Here is a 22,192-nt window from a genome sequence, read left to right as displayed (position 1 = left end):
TGTGCATCATTTGATTCAGTGTGCAGGGTGTGGTGTGATAACTGTCAGGCTGACTCCCCCACCCCTTCAACCTCTGCAGCAATGCTGGCAGAATTCATACGCACGTGCACTCAACTTCTTTGATCAACTATGGTGAGGCCTGTTCTGAGTGAAACCTGTCCTGTGTAACTGCTGTATGATCTTGCCCACTGTGTAGCAGCTGTTTAAAGGTCTAGGCAATTTTCATATAGATTCTCAAGATATATTAAATACATTAAAAAAAAAAAAAACATTAAATACACCCTCTGTGCCACTTTAGAAATACAAATATATTACTTAGATCTCAACTACTTCTGTCTTATAAAAAAAATATTTGGCCAAAGCATCAAATAAAAAAACATATTTACCATTAGAATATGGCATTGCTAAATTTTGCTGTGGAAATTCAGGCATCCAAAGGCCTTGGTCTTGAAAGGGTTAAATTCCATTAGAATAGTAAATTTTTTAGATGAACATAATAAAGATCGAAATACAAATTGTGAAAAACACATTAATATCATTAAACATTAAAAACATCAACAACACAGAGCAAAAAACAACATTATTTTTATTTTTTATATTTACTGTATTTTTCACTGCCATCATTTAAAAAAAGACAGACTGTACAATAATGGTCCATATTCAATGTGAAACTTATAGGGTATAATGAGAATGACTTTTATGAGACCATTGTCGGTAATAAATGAATATTTTGGCAGGAGGAGTAAGAGGCTTACATCCTATCTGGAATTCATTCCTGTGCTGGTAACCATTCTGGATACTACTTTCACAATATAACCTATAGCAAACATGGGTCATATTTCTGTTGAATAGTTTGGCACAATTACTCGTTTCCCGAAGATGAAACAATTTGGCAAACAATAGTAAAAATGTCCTAGACATAAATCTCTTGAATATTAAAATGGCAAGTTATGTGTGGTAACATTTCTTTATAACTGATCGGCTGTTTATACCATAATGAATATACTTCAATATTGTTTTCTTTGGCAAATAAATTCTAAAATACAAAAATAATAAAATGCTAGTATCTTGTACAAAAATACAAATGTTTTCAAAAGCTTTTACAAAAATATTCCATTGAATAAGAACTATAAACCTGTATTATCCTTCTTTTATAACTGGTTTAGTTATATAACACTGTTTGAGTAAAGCTGGTAGACCTATATCCAAAATATTTCCATATATTCTAGATTCATAAGAATGAAAGAAATTGTATCAATATTTCCCATGTTGACATTTTTTAGTTACTTCACTAACTCTAAGTTAAAAGTCAATGTTCCATCAGCAACAAAGTTCATGGAAAAATAAATTGTAAAATAAAAGTTGCTGAATTTTTTGTTGGTCCAGATTCAGAACTTCATTGATATTGTGGGCACAATATAATCCAGTTCAACCTTATGTTTTCCTTTAAAAGGAAAGTAGTTTAATATTCCACGTCCATAAAACATCCTTGTCTAGGAGACATCTGAAGCCTTACCTGTAACACAAAAATGCTGACATTAGGGATTATTTATCCATGATACAACACATTTTAATTAATTGAGTTGAGTGGTCTGGAACCCCCTTTATCAGGACTATCATGACAAAGAGCAGGGCAATTTAAGAATACTCATGTAAACAAAAAGTTTTCATTTTTTTTTAAACTAGTAAATCATAAAAAAAACTATATAAAATAGTTATCTTTGTAATTGTGCTTAACTGAAGAATCAAGTTGACATGTCAGTTTGATCACACGGTAAACGACCTTGAAAAAAAAAAAAGGACAGGCGGGCGCATGCGCGCGGCTTGCTTGGAAGGACATGTTCCCTGTGAGCTCTGCACCACCTGCCGGGATTTAGCTTATCTCGTTGCTGATTTATCAGCTCCAAAGCGGCAACACCTACCCTAAACTCGGGCTGAACCGGTGGAGATGGAGAAGAGTCGAGCTGGGGGATCTCAGCGCTCCTTATCCCAGACTATACCCGAAATCTTCCGGACCGGCACAAAATTCAACATGGCGCCGACTCCTTCACGGGCATCTAGTCCTGCCGTCCCTGAGGAGGAAGACATTGCTGACAACTCCCCGTTACCTATAATGCCTGCAGACTTCTCCAAGCAGGTAGGCGACTTGGGCAATAGAGTCTCTGAGATAGAGATAAGGACCGATGACCTAGCTGAAGCTATCGAGGCTGATAGCACCCTCATAACTGACCACACTGATAAACTGGTACTGCTGGAGCTCAAGATAGAGGACCTTGAGAACCGGTCCCGCAGAGCTAATGTCTGTATCCGCGGCCTACCTGAGTCAGTTACAGACTTAAATACCACTGTTCTGGACTTATTCTCCGCACTGCTGCCTTTAGACCGATAGGTGTTTCCTGTGCATGGATCACATGCACAGAGGGTTAGGTCGTCCTAAAAATCCAGATGTCCCCTGGGATGTCGTACATCGTATGCATTACCCAGAAACGCATGACAAGGTTCTCCAAGCTGCCCACAATGTTGTTACGCCGAGCGCTCCGGGTCCCCGCTCCTCCCCGGAGCGCTCGCTTCTCTCTCGCTACCGCAGCGCTCCGGGCAGCTCCACTGACCCGGTGCGCTGCGATACCGTCTCCAGCCGGGATGCGATTCGCGATGCGGGTAGCGCCCGCTCGCGATGCGCATCCCGGCTCCCGTACCTGACTCGCTCTCCGTCTGTCCTGTCCCGGCGCGCGCGGCCCCGCTCCCTAGGGCGCGCGCGCGCCGGGTCTCTGCGGTTTAAAGGGCCACTGCGCCGCTGATTGGCGCAGTGGTTCCAATTAGTGTGTTCACCTGTGCACTTCCTATTTATACCTCACTTCCCCTTCACTCCCTCGCCGGATCTTGTTGCCATTGTGCCAGTGAAAGCGTTTCCTTGTGTGTTCCTAGCCTGTGTTCCAGACCTCCTGCCGTTGCCCCCGACTACGATCCTTGCTGCCTGCCCCGACCTTCTGCTACGTCCGACCTTGCTTCTGTCTACTCCCTTGTACCGCGCCTATCTTCAGCAGTCAGAGAGGTTGAGCCGTTGCTAGTGGATACGACCTGGTCACTACCGCCGCAGCAAGACCATCCCGCTTTGCGGCGGGCTCTGGTGAAAACCAGTAGTGACTTAGAACCGATCCACTAGCACGGTCCACGCCAATCCCTCTCTGGCACAGAGGATCCACTACCTGCCAGCCGGCATCGTGACAGTAGATCCGGCCATGGATTCCGCTGAAGTTCCTCTGCCAGTTGTCGCCGACCTCACCACGGTGGTCGCCCAGCAGTCACAACAGATAGCGCAACAAGGCCAACAGCTGTCTCAACTGACCGTGATGCTACAGCAGCTACTACCACAGCTTCAGCAATCATCTCCTCCGCCAGCTCCTGCACCTCCTCCGCAGCGAGTGGCCGCTTCTGGTCTACGACTATCCTTGCCGGATAAATTTGATGGGGACTCTAAATTCTGCCGTGGCTTTCTTTCCCAATGTTCCCTGCACTTGGAGATGATGTCGGACCAGTTTCCTACTGAAAGGTCTAAGGTGGCTTTCGTAGTCAGCCTTCTGTCTGGAAAAGCTCTGTCATGGGCCACACCGCTCTGGGACCGCAATGACCCCGTCACTGCCTCTATACACTCCTTCTTCTCGGAAATTCGAAGTGTCTTTGAGGAACCTGCCCGAGCCTCTTCTGCTGAGACTGCCCTGTTGAACCTGGTCCAGGGTAATTCTTCCGTTGGCGAGTACGCCGTACAATTCCGTACTCTTGCTTCAGAATTATCCTGGAATAATGAGGCCCTCTGCGCGACCTTTAAAAAAGGCCTATCCAGCAACATTAAAGATGTTCTGGCCGCACGAGAAATCCCTGCTAACCTACATGAACTCATCCATCTTGCCACTCGCATTGACATGCGTTTTTCCGAAAGGCGTCAGGAGCTCCGCCAGGATATGGACTTTGTTCGCACAAGGCGTTTTTTCTCCCCGGCTCCTCTCTCCTCTGGTCCCCTGCAATCCGTTCCTGTGCCTCCCGCCGTGGAGGCTATGCAGGTCGACCGGTCTCGCCTGACACCTCAAGAGAGGACACGACGCCGCATGGAGAATCTCTGCCTGTACTGTGCCAGTACCGAACACTTCCTGAAGGATTGTCCTATCCGTCCTCCCCGCCTGGAAAGACGTACGCTGACTCCGCACAAAGGTGAGACAGTCCTTGATGTCTACTCTGCTTCTCCACGTCTTACTGTGCCTGTGCGGATATCTGCCTCTGCCTTCTCCTTCGCTACTATGGCCTTCTTGGATTCCGGATCTGCAGGAAATTTTATTTTGGCCTCTCTCGTCAACAGGTTCAACATCCCAGTGACCAGTCTCGCCAGACCCCTCTACATCAATTGTGTAAACAATGAAAGATTGGACTGTACCATACGTTTCCGCACGGAGCCCCTTCTAATGTGCATCGGACCTCATCACGAGAAGATTGAATTTTTGGTCCTCCCCAATTGCACTTCCGAAATCCTCCTTGGACTACCCTGGCTTCAACTCCATTCCCCAACCCTGGATTGGTCCACTGGGGAGATCAAGAGTTGGGGGCCCTCTTGTTTCAAGGACTGCCTAAAACCGGTTCCCAGTACCCCTTGCCGTGACTCTGTGGTTCCCCCTGTAACCGGTCTCCCTAAGGCCTATATGGACTTTGCGGATGTTTTTTGCAAAAAACAAGCTGAGACTCTACCTCCTCACAGGCCTTATGATTGTCCTATTGACCTCCTCCCGGGCACTACTCCACCCCGGGGCAGAATCTATCCTCTGTCCGCCCCAGAGACTCTTGCTATGTCGGAGTACATCCAGGAAAATTTAAAAAAAGGCTTTATCCGTAAATCCTCCTCTCCTGCCGGAGCCGGATTTTTCTTTGTGTCCAAAAAAGATGGCTCTCTACGTCCTTGCATTGACTACCGCGGTCTTAATAAAATCACGGTAAAGAACCGCTACCCCCTACCCCTCATCTCTGAACTCTTTGATCGCCTCCAAGGTGCCCACATCTTTACCAAACTGGACTTAAGAGGTGCTTATAATCTCATCCGCATCAGAGAGGGGGATGAATGGAAAACAGCATTTAACACTAGAGATGGACACTTTGAGTATCTGATCATGCCCTTTGGCCTGTGCAACGCCCCTGCCGTCTTCCAAGACTTTGTTAATGAAATTTTTCGTGATCTCTTATACTCCTGTGTTGTTGTATATCTGGACGATATCCTGATTTTTTCTGCCAATCTAGAAGAACACCGCCAGCATGTCCGTATGGTTCTTCAGAGACTTCGTGACAATCAACTTTATGCCAAGATAGAGAAATGTCTGTTTGAATGCCAATCTCTTCCTTTCCTAGGATACTTGGTCTCTGGCCAGGGACTACAAATGGATCCAGACAAACTCTCTGCCGTCTTAGATTGGCCACGCCCCTCCGGACTCCGTGCTATCCAACGTTTTTTGGGGTTCGCCAATTATTACAGGCAATTTATTCCACATTTTTCTACCGTTGTGGCCCCTATCGTGGCTTTAACCAAAAAAAATGCCAATCCCAAGTCTTGGCCTCCTCAAGCGGAAGACGCCTTTAAACGGCTCAAGTCTGCCTTTTCTTCGGCTCCCGTGCTCTCCAGACCTGACCCATCTAAACCCTTCCTATTGGAGGTTGATGCCTCCTCTGTAGGAGCTGGAGCGGTCCTTCTACAAAAAAATTCTTCCGGGCATGCTGTTACTTGTGGTTTTTTTTCTAGGACCTTCTCTCCGGCGGAGAGGAACTACTCCATCGGGGATCGAGAGCTTCTAGCCATTAAATTAGCACTTGAGGAATGGAGACATCTGCTGGAGGGATCAAGATTTCCAGTTATTATTTACACCGATCACAAGAACCTCTCCTATCTCCAGTCTGCCCAACGGCTGAATCCTCGCCAGGCCAGGTGGTCTCTGTTCTTTGCCCGATTTAATTTTGAAATTCACTTTCGGCCTGCCGATAAGAACATTAGGGCCGATGCTCTCTCTCGTTCCTCGGATGCCTCGGAAGTTGAACTCTCTCCGCAACACATCATTCCTCCTGACTGCCTGATTTCCACTTCTCCAGCCTCCATCAGGCAAACTCCTCCAGGAAAGACCTTCGTCTCTCCACGCCAACGCCTCGGAATCCTCAAATGGGGTCACTCCTCCCATCTCGCAGGTCATGCAGGCATCAAGAAATCTGTGCAACTCATCTCTCGCTTCTATTGGTGGCCGACTCTGGAGACGGATGTCGTGGACTTTGTGCGAGCCTGCACTGTCTGTGCCCGGGATAAGACTCCTCGCCAGAAGCCCGCTGGTTTTCTTCATCCTCTGCCTGTCCCCGAACAGCCTTGGTCTCTGATTGGTATGGATTTTATTACAGACCTACCCCCATCCCGTGGCAACACTGTTGTTTGGGTGGTCGTTGATCGATTCTCCAAGATGGCACATTTCATCCCTCTTCCTGGCCTTCCTTCAGCGCCTCAGTTGGCTAAACAATTTTTTGTACACATTTTTCGTCTTCACGGGTTGCCCACACAGATAGTCTCGGATAGAGGCGTCCAATTCGTGTCAAAATTCTGGAGGGCTCTCTGTAAACAACTCAAGATTAAATTAAACTTTTCTTCTGCATATCATCCTCAATCCAATGGACAAGTAGAAAGAATTAACCAGGTCTTGGGTGATTATTTACGACATTTTGTTTCCTCCCGCCAGGATGATTGGGCAGATCTTCTACCATGGGCCGAATTCTCGTATAACTTTAGAGTCTCTGAATCTTCCTCCAAATCCCCATTTTTCGTGGTGTACGGCCGTCACCCTCTTCCCCCCCTCCCTACTCCCTTGCCCTCTGGTTTGCCCGCTGTAGATGAAGTGACTCGTGATCTTTCCACCATATGGAAAGAGACCCAAGATTCTCTTTTACAGGCTTCATCTCGCATGAAAAAGTTTGCCGATAAGAAAAGAAGAGCTCCCCCCATTTTTGCTCCCGGAGACAAGGTATGGCTCTCCGCTAAATATGTCCGCTTTCGTGTCCCCAGTTACAAACTGGGTCCACGCTATCTTGGTCCTTTCAAAGTCTTGTGCCAAATTAATCCTGTCTCTTACAAACTTCTTCTTCCTCCTTCTCTCCGTATTCCTAATGCCTTTCATGTCTCTCTTCTTAAACCACTCATCATCAACCGTTTCTCTCCCAAATTAGTTTCTCCCACTCCTGTCTCCGGTTCTTCTGACGTCTTCTCAGTGAAAGAGATACTGGCCTCCAAGACGGTCAGAGGAAAAAGGTTCTTTTTGGTGGATTGGAAGGGCTGTGGACCTGAAGAGAGATCCTGGGAACCTGAGGACAACATCCTAGACAAAAGTCTGCTCCTCAGGTTCTCAGGCTCTAAGAAGAGGGGGAGACCCAAGGGGGGGGGGGGGTACTGTTACGCCGAGCGCTCCGGGTCCCCGCTCCTCCCCGGAGCGCTCGCTTCTCTCTCGCTACCGCAGCGCTCCGGGCAGCTCCACTGACCCGGTGCGCTGCGATACCGTCTCCAGCCGGGATGCGATTCGCGATGCGGGTAGCGCCCGCTCGCGATGCGCATCCCGGCTCCCGTACCTGACTCGCTCTCCGTCTGTCCTGTCCCGGCGCGCGCGGCCCCGCTCCCTAGGGCGCGCGCGCGCCGGGTCTCTGCGATTTAAAGGGCCACTGCGCCGCTGATTGGCGCAGTGGTTCCAATTAGTGTGTTCACCTGTGCACTCCCTATTTATACCTCACTTCCCCTTCACTCCCTCGCCGGATCTTGTTGCCATTGTGCCAGTGAAAGCGTTTCCTTGTGTGTTCCTAGCCTGTGTTCCAGACCTCCTGCCGTTGCCCCCGACTACGATCCTTGCTGCCTGCCCCGACCTTCTGCTACGTCCGACCTTGCTTCTGTCTACTCCCTTGTACCGCGCCTATCTTCAGCAGTCAGAGAGGTTGAGCCGTTGCTAGTGGATACGACCTGGTCACTACCGCCGCAGCAAGACCATCCCGCTTTGCGGCGGGCTCTGGTGAAAACCAGTAGTGACTTAGAACCGATCCACTAGCACGGTCCACGCCAATCCCTCTCTGGCACAGAGGATCCACTACCTGCCAGCCGGCATCGTGACAAATGTCTCCCCGCTTCTGGATATGCTGCCTGCCATACACTTGTATGCTGACCTAGCACCGTCGACCCTGGAGAGACGACGAAATATGAGAACTGTCCCCTTGGCTCTACAAAAGGCCCAAATCAAATACCGTTGGGGCTACCCCTTCAATCTGCAATTCCAAGTGTGCAATCATTCTTATACTGTGCGTATACCATCAGAGACTATGGAAATCCTGCACCATGAGGACATCCGTTATGATGAGCATGCTACACTGCCCTCCCGTTCACCTACTCTCAAGAGGCTATGGCAATGTGATGATGTTCCACATAAGCGCCATTGCTCTCAACCACACAAGCCTGGATGAATGGACCTTTTTCTTTTTTTTCTGAACTCCTATTTGTAAGTTTATCCTAGTTTGGCTGTTTTCGGACTGTTTCCTACTCCTGCTGTCCGGATACCTCCTGCCTCCACTATCCTTGGGGATAGCTATGTTGATTACCGTTATGATGGTTTATATTGATTACATTACCCGAGCTCATATTGTTCTTACAGGCGTATACGCCTGCCATATTTGGGACTTCATGCTGTTGTTATTATTATATTATGTCTCCCTATTTCCAACTTTCTCTCCCCTTTCCTTTCTCTCCTCTTCTTTTTGCCCTACATTTGCTTATTTCTTTTACTCCCATTCTCCCCTGATTCCCTCCTTCTCCTGTATATTCATAGTTTTTTCTGTTTATAGGCCCGTTGCTGTTATTGTCATTATCATAGTGATGCCATTCCTTAGGGGATCCCGGTGGGGGTGGATTAACTTGCTGCCCAACTTCCCGGGATGTACTGGTCATTGGGGTGGACTAGAGTTACGGTCCTCCTAATGTTTTCTCTCCCATGGTATCTTGTGTATTTGTTTGGTTGTTCCCATTTGTTCCCTCTCCCTCTGATCTATTTCCTGAGTTTGTACATCATACCTTGTTGGCTCTGTTTTTTCCTCTCCCTATTGTTGCTCTTTGTTTTCCAGAGTACACCCTTCTGGCTGTCTATTTCTCTATGTCTTACTTACTGGTCAACACCCCCCTTTCTTAGCTTCTTGTTCTGTCATCCTTATGTGTTGTGTCTTTCCCACAATGTGAGGGGATTTAAGAGGAAGAAGTATTGATTACCTCAGACACGATCCCAATATAATTAATCTTCAGGAATCCCACTTTACCACCAATTCTTACTCAAAGTTTCTGCACAAGAATTATTCCCGTTACTATTTAGCTTCCTTCCAGACGAAATCTAGGGGTGTTGTTACTCTATTGAAGAATTCCTTTCCCTTTACCTTTATATGTACCCACAGTGATCCAGAGGTTTGTTTCTTAATCCTTGAGGGGGTATACCAAGAAAAGAAAATGTGTATTGTTAACTCATATGCCCCTAATGATATTCCTCTCCCTTTTTGTTAGTTTGGCAACAAAGCTACAATTCCTTAGCTATGACCATATTATGTGAGTGGGGATTTCAATATGGTCTTCAACGGCTTGCTGGACAGGTCCAGTCTCTCCTCCTTTAGGCGCACTGGGGCTCAGCAGAGACTCCTGATCCAGACCTTTGCTGATCTCAATTTGGCCAATACCTGGAGGGAACATAACCTACAACAGAGGGGATATACCTATTAGTCCCCTGCCCATCAACTGTATACACGAATTGACTGGATACTTACTAATTCTGCTACATTATCTCACCTTCTTTATATATTGTGCCTGGTCTGATCATGACTTAGTTCTTTCTGATTTTCGCATAGGGACCCGCTGCTTTACTCCCTTCTCATGGTGTCTCAATGAGTCGATACTCTGCAGACTGCATTTTCGCACTCAACTTGAATCCAACCTCTCTGACTATTTTTCCTCTAACTCTACCTCTTCAGCTGATTTTGGATGGGTTTGAATGGCACATAAGGCATTTATATGGGGGAAAATCATCTCTATGGCTTCTCACTTAAAACGTGATTGAACAAAAGCTCAAGCTACGTTAGAAAATAAGCTTGTCAGACTGGTGGTAGTACACCAGCTCAATCCCTCTATGTATTTACTCCAGGCATTACGCACTACCAGACTGCAACTTGATGCTGTTTTATCTGACCACACTGAAAAGGCTCTCTGCTGGACGCGGGCCACTTATTATAAATGGGCCAATAAACCTGACAGCCTGCTTGCTTCTATGCTGAGACATCAGCAGAGAATCAACAAGGTGCATAGGGTACAATTGAAGCCTGGGGTGCCCACTTCAGATCCATCACATATCTATTCTGTTTTCCACTCTTTCTACTCGTCACTCTATGGGAATCGAGCTCCCCCACCTACCTCTTCTTCTATTTCATATTTTTTTGTCCTCTGTCTCTCTTCCTTCTCTTTCCCCCTCTGCTAAAGATTCCCTTAATTCTCCAGTCACTCTGTCTCTGCTGAGGAGGTTGATGTAGCGATCTCTGATATGAAGTTGGGTAAAGCGCCTGGCCCAGATGGCCTTTCTGCCTTCTACTACAAAAATGTAGCCCCCTATTAACCCCCCCATATTGTCTCTTATTCTAATAAACTATTGTCCAGCTCTCCTATGCCCCCTGAATTCCTACAAGCCTCTATCATTGTAATACCTAAACCTAATAAGGACCCACTTTTAACTTGCAATTACCATCCCATTTCTCTTATTAATTTAGACACCAAACTCTTTACATCCATCCTTGCCCGCCGCTTTAATGGCCTGCTGCCTAGCCTCATATACAACGACCAGATGGGTTTTATTCCGGGCACCAGATAATATCCGAAAAGGTTTGAATGTTATTCAATGGGCCTCTGCGACCAACACCCCCCTTACCCTATTGGGCCTTGACTTTGAGAAGCCTTTTGACACTGTGTCGTGGCCATACTTGTTTGGTGTTTTGTCTGCAATGGGATTCTTTGGTCCTTTTGTGGAGGCTCTGCACACGCTTTACTCAAATCCAGTTGCCTATCTTAAATTACCCTCCCTCACTTCTTCTCCAATCCCAATTTCACACGGCACTCACCAGGGGTGCCCTCTTTCCCCGGCCCTTTTTGCCTTAGTTATGGGACCTCTGGTGAGTCTCATCTGTGCTTACCCTGATATTAAGGGAGCTCCCATAGTATCCTCTCAGTATAAATTTAATCTCTTTGCTGACGACCTGCTACTCCTTAGTGTCCCTCCCAAATCTATTTTCACTATTAGATTGTTTCTCGGCCGTCTCGGGTTGTTAATAAAACTCTCCCCTTTTCTGTAAAACTCCTCCTGAAGTACGTGATCTAATTTCTGGTAATTCTCATCTTCGTCCCTCCTCTTCTTTCATCCCATATCAGGGTATCTCTCTCCCTTCTTCTCTAGCGGAACTCTATAAGCTTAACTACCTACCTCTTTATAAATCTTTTAGGGAAGACCTAGCCAGATGGAACCTTCCTCACATCTCATGGCTGGGATCTTAGGAAATTGCAGAGTGATGCTTTTAGTTTCATCTGGCGGGGTCTTCGGCCTCGGATTCCTAGGAGTATTATGTTCTACCACAAGAGGCTGGGGGGTCTCTCGATACCTAATTTTACCCATTATTATACATCTGCCCGCTTGGCTCAACTCCTTCTATATAATGCCCCCTCCTCATATCCACACTGGGTCTCCTTAGAAAATGACTTACTCTCTCCATATACTTTACAGTCTCTCTTGTGGTCTGTCTCTTCAGTCTCCCCTTATGTTCCCTGCTCTGCTACTGTCTCTCTACATTCCCTTCTTCTCTGGTGCTCGGTTAATTTCAAACTCAAGCTCCAATAACCCTATCTCTCCACTTACTACCCTACTGGCTAATCCCTTTTTTCCTCCAGGTCTGCAGAGGTCAGATTTCTCTTGGTGGCCTTCCCAAAAATGATTTTTTCTCCATGACTTTTTGGCGAGGAAACAATCAATGTAACAGTCTTTATTTTTTAACAGATACACCCCACCTTCTTAAGAATCTCTTCGTCTCTCTCAGATCTTCTCCTACTTATGCTCCCTCGTTCCTATCTCGACCGAGGTTGACAATAAGTTTTTTAAAGCCTTAGCCTTATACTCTCCATTACGCTCAGGCACTCTTTCTCTTATATATTCTGTCTTACATCAGCCTCCGAAAGACCGTAAATTGTTATTTATGATGCAGTGGGAAGAAGATCTGTAAATTTCCTTGCCTCTCTCAGTGGCATGATTGTTGCACTTAAGTAAAGGGAGTTGGCAAACTTCCTTGACCAAAATGGCCCTTAAAATCCTTCGTAGGACTTATGTTCCCTCTAGGTTAGATGCTTTATACCCATCGGTCTCCCCTCTTTGTTTTCGTGGATGTCCGATGACTGGTAACATGTTACATATTTGGTGGACCTGCCAGCATGTTTCTGTTTTTTGGCATAGAATTGTAGACTTGGTTGCCTCTATATTGAATTTTGAATGCCCTCTGGACCCTGCTGTATGTTTATTGGGTCATAAACCCCAGGGTTTGTCCTTTGCCAAATTTCGTTTACTTCAGTTTATATTACTAGCTGCACGGATTTATGTGGCTGCTAAATGGCGCACCCCTGTGTTATCCCTTAATATGGTAGTTATGAAGATCAATAACATTATGCTGTCTGAACGTTTGAATGCTGTTAGAGGGAATACTGTCTCACAATTTGATAAGGTCTGGGAACTGTGGATCAACTCTTCCTACGGGACGGATATGTCATATTACATCTCTCTGTAATTGTCTTTGATGCTCTCTGTCCCTGGTCCATACGCATACCTTTTTTCCTATATTGTTTGTTTGTGTTGGCCTCTTTGCTATGACACATTAGTGTATTTGTTTACTGTACTCCCATTGCCTTTGCCCATATTATCCTACCTCCCCTCCCCCTCCTGGTTTTCCATACCTTTTGTTATGATTAAGGCTTTGCCCATTATACCAACATGTCTTTTCTATTTGACTGTGCAAGCTGTATTTACAATTTCTGTGAATTCTTTAATACATTTTCTCTGTTTGACACAAAAAAAGGACACAGTTCATCTCCCCCCTCAAATTCAAAATTGAATTTTGTTTTTAAATTTCACCTCACGACTAATTATAATTATTTAGTTTTGCAACATATTTTATGGACAAATGAAGTATTTCATTAAAAAAGTACAGTCGGTCCCGCAAAACAAGCCCCAATATGGGTCTATGGATGGAAAAAGAACAGTTATAGCTATTAAAAGGAGAGGAGAAAAAAAGAAAACACAAAACTAAAAGTGTCCTTAGGGGGTTAAATGTACATGTTTGATAATTGTGCTGTCGTGTGCAATGGACTTTCTTAATCAACATCATCTTACCTTTGTCCATGTCTTTCTCGCAAATAAAGTTATTGAAATCTTGACAATGAAAATCGTTCCATAAGCCTGAATATATTATTCCTGCACAGTCTTCTCCAGGTCCCATGTCAGGAGTCCAATTGTCAGGTTGACCCTCTTTCCAGTTTCTGTAATAGATGCATTAGTAAAGCTCAGACAATTCAGTTGCATATAAAATATGTTTTAGTCAACATAACCAGTCTATATATTGTCAGGGAAAGACTTAAAGGGGTACTCCAGTGGAATTTTTTTCTTCTTCAAATCAACGGGTGCCAGAAAGTTATACAGATTTGTAAATTACTTCTATATAAAATCTTAATCCTTCTAGTACTTTACAACTTCCTCTGTAGTATACAGCAGCTAATTAGTTCTCTCTGCCTGACCACAGTGCTCTCTGCCTGACCACAGTGCTCTCTGCTGACACCTCTGTCCATGTCAGAAATTGTTCAGAGCAGGAGAGGTTTGCTATGGGGATTTGCTCCTACTCTGGACAGTTCTTGACATGGAAAGAGGTGTCAGCAGAGAGCACTGTGGTCAGATTGGAAAGAACTATACAACTTCCTATAGAGCAGGGGTCTTAAACTCCCGGCCCGCGGAACGAAATTTTGCGGCCCGCACCAGGGATGTGTAATTTTTATTGCCCGATGCCCAGGACATGCAGTCCCAGGTGCCGAGCAGGTGACTTCTTCAGGCATTTAGCCCTGCTTCGGGCAAGCAGTGCTAAATGCCAGAAGACTTCACACAAGACTTGATGGGGGCGTATCATCTGCGTTCGTGATCAATGCCCCCCACCCCGTCCAATAGAGCCCATTACCTTCACTTACCCCGCCCTCCTCCCCCCCATCTCTGGTTGGCCGGGCCGAGTCTGATGAGGGACGTCGCGCATGTGGGGAACATGCTACCTTCCTAATATGGGGAACATGCTGCCTTCCTAATGTGGGGAACATGCAACCTTCCTAATGTGGGGAAACTGCTACCTTTCTAATGTGGGGAAACTGCTACCTTCCTAAGGTGGGAAAACCGCTACCTTCCTAATGTGGGGAACATGCAACCTTCCTAATGTGGGGAACATGCAATCTTCCTAATGTGGGGAAACTGCTACCTTCCTAATGTGGGGAACATGCTATCTTCCTAATATGGGGAACATGCTGCCTTCCTAATGTGGGGAACATGCAACCTTCCTAATGTGGGGAAACTGCTACCTTCCTAAGGTGGAAAAATCGCTACCTTCCTAAGGTGGAAAAACCGCTACCTTTCTAATGTGGGGAACATGCAACCTTCCTAATGTGGGGAACATGCAACCTTCTTATGTGGGGAAACTGCTACCTTCCTAATGTGGGGAAACTGCTACCTTCCTAATGTGGGGAAACTGCTACCTTTCTAATGTGGGGAAACTGCTACCTTCCTAATGTGGGGAAACTGCTACCATCCCAACGTGGGAAAACCGCTACCTTCCTAATATGGGGAACATGCAACCTTCCTAATGTGGGGAACATGCAACCTTCCTAATGTGGGGAAACTGCTACCTTCCTAATGTGGGAAAACTGCTACCTTCCTAATGTGGGAAACTGCTAGCTTCCTAATGTGGGGAAACTGCTACCTTCCTAATGTGGGATGTGTCTGCCTGTCTGTTTGTTTGTGCCTGTGTGGATCGGGGGAGGGGGGGGGGTGGACACAATGCTAGCTAATGAGAGGGAGCATGCTACCTTCCTAATGTGGGGAACATGCTACCTTCCTAATGTGGAGAAAATGTTACCTTCCTAATGTGGGGAACATGCTACCTTACTAATATGGGGAACATGCTACCTTCCTAATGTGGGGAACATGCTACCTTCCTAATGTGGGGAAACTGCTACTTTCCTAATGTGGGGAACATGCTAACTTCCTAATGTGGGGAACATGCTACTTTCCTAATGTGGGGAACATGCAACCTTCCTAATGTGGGGGAGCTGCTACCTTCCTAATGTGGGGAACACGCTACCTTCCTTATGTGGGGAAACCACTACTTTCCTAATGTGGGAAAACCACTACCTTCCTAATGTGGGGAAACCGCTATTTTCCTAATGTGGGGAAACTGCTACCTTCCTAATGTGGGGGAAACCGCTGCCTTCCTAATGTGGGGAAACTGCTACCTTCCTAATGTGGGGAAACTGCTACCTTCCTAATGTGGGGAACATGCAACCTTCCTAATGTGGGGAAACCGCTACCTTCCTAATGTGGGAAAACTGCTGCCTTCCTAATGTGGGGAAACTGCTAGCTTCCTAATGTGGGGAACATGTAACCTTCCTAATGTGGGGAAACTGCTACCTTTCTAATGTGGGGAGACTGCTACCTTCCTAATGTGGGGAAACCGCTACCTTCTTAATGTGGGGAAACTGCTACCTTCCTAATGTGGGGAAACTGCTACCTTCCTAATGTGGGGAAACTGCTACCTTCCTAATGTGGGGAACATGCAACCTTCCTAATGTGGAGAACATGTTACCTTCCTAATGTGGGGAACATGTTACCTTCCTAATGTGGGGAACATGCAACCTTCCTAATGTGGGGAAACTGCAACCTTCCTAATGTGGGGAAACTGCTACCTTGCTAATGTGGGAAAACTGCTACCTTCCTAATGTGGGGAAACTGCTAGCTTCCTAATGTGGGGAACATGTAACCTTCCTAATGTGGGGAAACTGCTACCTTCCTAATGTGGGGAAACTGCTGCCTACCTAATGCTCCCCGCCCCCCCATCTGTCAGCTCATGCTACTACCCCAGGGGGGTAGGGGGAATGGGGAGGGGGTTGCTGGTGGATGTTGGGGGTGCTTCTGCTGGTGGGGGGTGTTGCTGGTGGATGATGAGGGGCGCATGATGGGGGCATTATATGTGAGGAGCGCATGATGGGGGCATTATATGTGAGGGGTGCATGGTGGGGGCATTATATGTGAGGGGCGTATGTTGGGGGCATTATATGTGAGGGATGCATGATGGGAGCATTATATGTAAGGGGCGCATGCGGCCCAGCCTCACCCAGCCGCTACCTCCAGTGGCCCCCAGATAATTTGAGTTTGAGACCCCTGCTCTAGAGCATACAGCAGCTGAGAAGTACTGGAAGGATTAAGATTTTTAAATAGAAGTAATTTACAAATCTGTTTTACTTTCTTGCACCAGTTGATTTAAAAAAAATAAATAAAAATAAAGGGTTTTCTGAGCTTGACACAAAATTGCCAAACAACAGGAATAGGAAGCCAAATGAAATGAAGATATTTTCTGTTTACTCCTGGTCCAGCAAAGCCACCTATTTGTAGTCCCCAGAAGAAGTGCCCAGATGAACTCCTTATTCACTCAGCAGTCAAAAGCAAGAACAAGTGTGTGTGACTGCAGCGTTTAGTGTTCAGTGTACAGGGATGTCACCTGATTTCCCATTCCCTGTCCCCCAGGCAATTTTGTATCAAGCCAGAATAACCCCTTAAATGGGCTGTTTTTTCAAGACAAATCCTTTTTCTTAGAAACATTACCCCATAATTAGGACCCAGACTAGTTAGTTAAAAAATAGGAGCCCACATTCATTTGTCAGCTGCCAGACACCTTTCAAAAGTTACTAATAGCAGTTAAAGGGGTTATCCAGGAATCAAAAAACAGGCCTAATTTCTTTCAAAGACTGCTTTCTGTCTGTCTCCACTTTGGGTGTGGTATTACAACTTGGCTCCATTCACTTCAATGGAACTGAGCTGCAGAACCACACCCAACCTAGAGACAGACAGGGTGCGGTCTTTGAAAGAAATTAGGCATGGTTTTCAATTCCTGCATAACCCGTTTTATTGTTAACTAAATAAATAGGTGGGCTCCAGTAATGTGAAGCATGTGGCCCATTCCTTCCCAGAAATTGACCTGAAAGGATGTGTGAAGCGTCATTCTTGTATTCTTTCCAGGGGAGGACACATATTACAAAATCTGTGGGCCAGATTTTGATGTATGAGACAGGAGACAACATAATCTTTCTGCTGCATTATGATCATTTTATCTGACTGCTGTGGCAGTGTGGGAAGGAAAGGATGTATTTCCTTGGCTCACCCTGCAGAAGCTCTCACCTGCTTCTTAAGTAATGAGGCAGGAAGGAAGAGAAGTGTATATGAGATGGAGACTCAGTCTAATGTGGGCTCTTCCTAGGAGACAGCATGTGGGCTGTAGGGAAGAGACAGAGCCTGCTGAGGAGTACACAGCCCGAGCTATGAGGGGCTCAAAGAGACTGACATGAATTGTGAGTAGAAGGTTGCAGGGGACATATGTTTAACCGACTGAGGGAAGCTCAGCGGTTTAGTCAGGACAAGCTGATCTGTTTAGTCAGTGACCAGACAGTCTAGGATTTTGTTTTGTTCCTGCTTTTTGATTCTGTCTTTCCCTGCAACCTGTCTAATAAAACTGGCAAGGTGCCAGATTTGCATTATAAGCGTTTGTTTGCTGGTTTATTGAGAAGAAACGCATCCTGTGGCGTGGTCCAGGACGATCCCAGAGCTAATCCCAAGACGGATCGTCACATTTTGGTGGAGGATGCGGGCACGCCGTTGCTAAGGGCAACCCATTGCCAAGGGCAACCAACGGGCGAGTTGGAGAGGAGCTGTTGCTAGGAGCAACCCCCTGCAAGATTGCAAGTCGGAGGAGCCCAGCAGAGGAGTTCAAGCACAGTTTGGTGTCTGTGGAGGAGCGTTGCTAGGGGCAACATATCGAGAATTTTTTTCAAGAAAATGGGACAACCTCGAAATGCTGTTGCTGGGAGCAACCGACGTGGGCCACAAGCTGTGGTCGCCAAGACGAAGCCAAGGTCCCGTGAGTTGTGGGTGGGCGGAATCCCACTGTGGGTGGACTTGGATTGTTGCCAGACTGTATCTCGGATTATGCCAGAAATAATTCCATTTGTGAAGTCCCGCACGGAGCCCGGTAAGACTGTTCAAATTACCTTTGATACATGTTTTGGGACAGTAAGCCATATGATGGAGGTATGTGCGGAACTTACAGTGGAAATTGTACTGGGCAGAGACTTTCCGTATTTCTGGCAGCTGTGGGATGCCGAGAGTGCACCTGAGAGTTCGCACACAAAGGTTCCGGAAGTAGTGAGGACTGGGGGGTCCCTACTGGACTGTGTGAATGGTGCTGTATATTGTGAACCCATGCAGGCTGATAATGTTTTTCTTGAAACACTTATGTTAATGTGTTCTGATGTAAAGAGTACTGTTGCCACCTCTCGCAGGACAAAAGAAAACCTGTGTGAGCTGGAAATAGAAGGTAAAAAGATGATGGTTTTGTTAGATCCAAAATGTGTAATAAGTCTGGTAAAGACCAGTGGCAGAACACCAGACCCCGCTATAGTGTCTATACAAGCCGGTATCTGGGGTTATAAAACAGTTAATGTGTGTATTTCTACTCCCTATGGTACCATAAGTCACAAGGTTGCAATAGAGCCTACCTTAGAGTATGAAGTAGTGCTGGGGAAGGATTTTCCCTTTTTTCAGCAGTTGTGGGAAGATAGTCAGGTGACTAGAGCACAACACTTGGTTTTCACCACATAGCAGGGGATAGTAACTCAGCAGAGGCTGAGGACGGGGAGTGTCAGCAGACCCTAGGTATATCTCAGGTGGGAGTGTGCCAGACCTCTAGGGGAGCTGAAGAACAGTCCACGAGTCAAGTTAAAGTGGTGACTGGAATAGAAGCTACAGAGATGGCTGTGGAAAAACCAAAACTCCGGAAGAGAGTACCAGTGGAGCTGGGGGCTGCACTTACAGTCACAGACAGAGTCCTAAGTGAAGGAGACTATGACAAGCCAAAAGAAAAGTCTGCCAAGAAGCCGAGAGACAGTTCAGAGGAACTGATCAGGAATCTCCCTGACTGGCTGGTGCCAAGAGCCATTGAAGTTGTTGCTAGGGGCAACAAACTTACCGCCAAGGGATTGCCGGTCCGACGGGAGTGTTTAGCGAGAGTCTCCAGAGTTGCCAAAGTGGTGGGAGAGGAAGAGTGCCAGGTGTCAGTGCCACCTGTTGTGGATGATAATAATGAGGCACAAGTGGCCGCTACCCCGAAAAAGGGGGAGACTTCATCTAGAGATGGAGAAGAGCTGGGTCGAGTGTCTGACAGAGGACCAGAGGATGTCTCAAGGTCTAACAGCGAGAGTGAGGAGACCGCTGTCAGTAAAAGGTCTCGGAAAAGATGAGCTGGCCTTGGGAAAAAACTGGAGCAGATCCAGAATCTGGAAGAAACCCTGCATATGGTTTCTGTGAAGTTGATGGAGAAAGAAAAAGAGGTGCATTGCTTGACAGAGGAGAAGGACAAATCACTTGCTGACTTTAAGAAAGAGCAAGAAGCGAGGCTTAAGCTGGAAAAAATAATGGAGCACCACAGAAGTGAGTTTGTGGCTCTGCAGGATGAACTGTCCCGCTCCCAAGGTCTTGTGACCAGCAAGGAGAGTGAAGTGCAGAGTCTGGCCATGCGGATGTCATTCGAGGAAGAAGAAGTGAGTCTTCTACATGGTGCATATCAAGCTCTGCAGAGTGATCACAAGGCTAGCCTGGTAGCCATGGAAAAAATAGAAAAAGAGAAGAATGAAATGAAGATGGAAGCTGAAGCTCTTGCCAGCAATCTGGAGAGTGTCTCTAAAGCTAAGAGACAACTTGAGGAGGAAGTCAGGGTGAAGAATGCCCTTGCACATGCTCTTCAATCTGCTCGTCATGACAATGACTTGCTCCGTGAGCAGTATGAGGAGGCCCTGGAACAAGTTGAGACTCTGCAACATGAAAACAAGAACTTGCAACAGGAGATCTCAGATCTATCTGAACAGATTGGTGAGAGTGGAAAATCTATCAATGAGTTAGTGAAGTCCAAGAAACAGTTGCTGGACAGTGAGATGATCTCCGCACAACTCAAGAGTGAGCAGCTGAGATATATAAAGCTGGAAAATGACATGAAGATCTTAAAAGAGAGCCTGGAAGCGCAGAACGAAACGCGCAGAAGGTCCCACGTAGCTGCCTTGGTTTTGCTGGGAGCGCAACTCTACGAGCAGGTGGCTGTGCTGGCGGACAATGAACGATTGAGGAAACAATTGCTGTCTTCGGAAGATACTGTCAGGGACTTGACAGAGTTACTTGACAGTGAGAGGATAAAGTCCGCTAAGCTCCAGTGTAAGCTGCGAAAATGTGAGAAAAAGGAAGAGGACCAGGAAGTCCTAAAAGAGAGCAGAGACCAAGATATGGCAGAATTGGCTCAAGAAAGGCTTTTGGGGCCGAAGTTACAGGATACAGTTATGCTTTCTCTGAATGCCAAAAAGTCCTCTAAAGTTAAGATTGAGGTGAAGTCCTGTAAGAAGTCCCCTGAAGCTAGGACTGAGCTGAAACCTGGTGGGAAATCCTCTGAAGTGGAGACTAAAGAGAAGAGAGGTGGGAAATCCTCTGAACCTGAGCAGACCAAAAATTCTGAAGGTAATGCTGAGGCAGAGAAATCCTCTGAAGCAGAAGCCAAACTAGAGTCAACCTCAAAAGCTGTGAGTAAAGAGAATGGCACTACTGAAGCTACAGGTGAAAAGAAGAGTAAGCCTGAAGAAGCTGCAGTAGTAGAAGCTGATTCTACACAAGAATCTGAAGGAGCCAAAGACTCTGAAGCCAAACCTGAGGAAGCTGGTGCCCCTGAAGAGAAAGCTGGAAGGGATGAAGTGAAACCATGTGAGAAATCCACTGAAGTCAAGACTGAGGTGAAACCAGGTGGGAAGTCTTCTAAAGTTGAAACTGAGATGGGCCCGTGTCGGAGGTCCTCTGACGGTACAGAGAACAAGACAGTGGTTGGTGAAGCCACTGAGGCCGAAAGATTCTCTGAAGCAGAGGCAGAGGTCCGGCAAGCCAGAAGAAAACAAAGGTTAGAAGCATCGGTCCGCTCACTCCTTAATTTCAAGAACCCTGCCCACACCAGGGTGAAGAACCTGGTACTGGAGAGGTGTGACCGAGAGACTTGCAATTAGTGGCTGGTAAAAGTCCGGAAGAAAAAAGTCAAGGACTTCAGAGACTGTGGGACAAACGTTGTCCAAGAGAAAGGAAAGGCAGATGGTTTCTGCCTTTCAAATACATGTGCTCCTTCCCGGGGATCTGAGCAAAGGGGGGGGGGGGGGGATATGTGGCAGTGTGGCAAGGAAAGGGTGTATTTCCTTGGCTCACCCTGCAGAAGCTCTCACCTGCTTCTTAAGTAATGAGGCAGGAAGGAAGAGAAGTGTATATGAGATGGAGACTCAGTCTAATGTGGGCTCTTCCTAGGAGACAGCATGTGGGCTGTAGGGAAGAGACAGAGCCTGCTGAGGAGTACACAGCCCGAGCTATGAGTGGCTCAAAGAGACTGACATGAATTGTGAGTAGAAGGTTGCAGGGGACATATGTTTAACCGACTGAGGGAAGCTCAGTGGTTGTTAGTCAGGACAAGCTGATCTGTTTAGTCAGTGACCAGACGGTCTAGGATTTTGTTTTGTTCCTGCTTTTTGTTTCTTTCTTTCCCTGCAACCTGTCTAATAAAACTGGCAAGGTGCCAGATTTGCATTATATGCGTTTGTTTGCTGGTTTATTGAGAAGAAACGCATCCTGTGGCGTGGTCCAGGACGATCCCAGAGCTAATCCCAAGACGGATCGTCACACTGCATATAGTTGATTGCTAATACACACCTCAATATTGAAATTGCAACATC

The 22,192-nt window shown here is 46.5% G+C and overlaps 1 protein-coding gene across 3 annotated transcripts in view; it reads right to left on the bottom strand.

The window, feature by feature from the left end:
- Positions 1-591: 591 nt before the first annotated feature.
- COLEC12 (collectin subfamily member 12) overlaps positions 592-22,192 on the bottom strand; it is a 201,301-nt gene continuing 179,700 nt past the window's right edge. For all 3 annotated transcript variants that reach the window (XM_056521675.1, XM_056521676.1, XM_056521674.1), the window contains exons 9-10: positions 13,485-13,630; positions 592-1,516 (exon numbers count right to left, since the gene is read on the bottom strand). In XM_056521675.1, the coding sequence (XP_056377650.1) occupies positions 1,494-1,516; positions 13,485-13,630 (169 nt within the window). In that variant the 3' untranslated portion in view covers positions 592-1,493. The remainder of the gene's footprint in view (positions 1,517-13,484; positions 13,631-22,192) is intronic.

The sequence above is a fragment of the Hyla sarda genome, chromosome 5 (genome assembly GCF_029499605.1).
Source record: "Hyla sarda isolate aHylSar1 chromosome 5, aHylSar1.hap1, whole genome shotgun sequence".
Classification (NCBI taxonomy): Eukaryota; Metazoa; Chordata; class Amphibia; order Anura; family Hylidae; genus Hyla; species Hyla sarda.
This window is presented reverse-complemented; position numbering and strand designations above follow the sequence as displayed.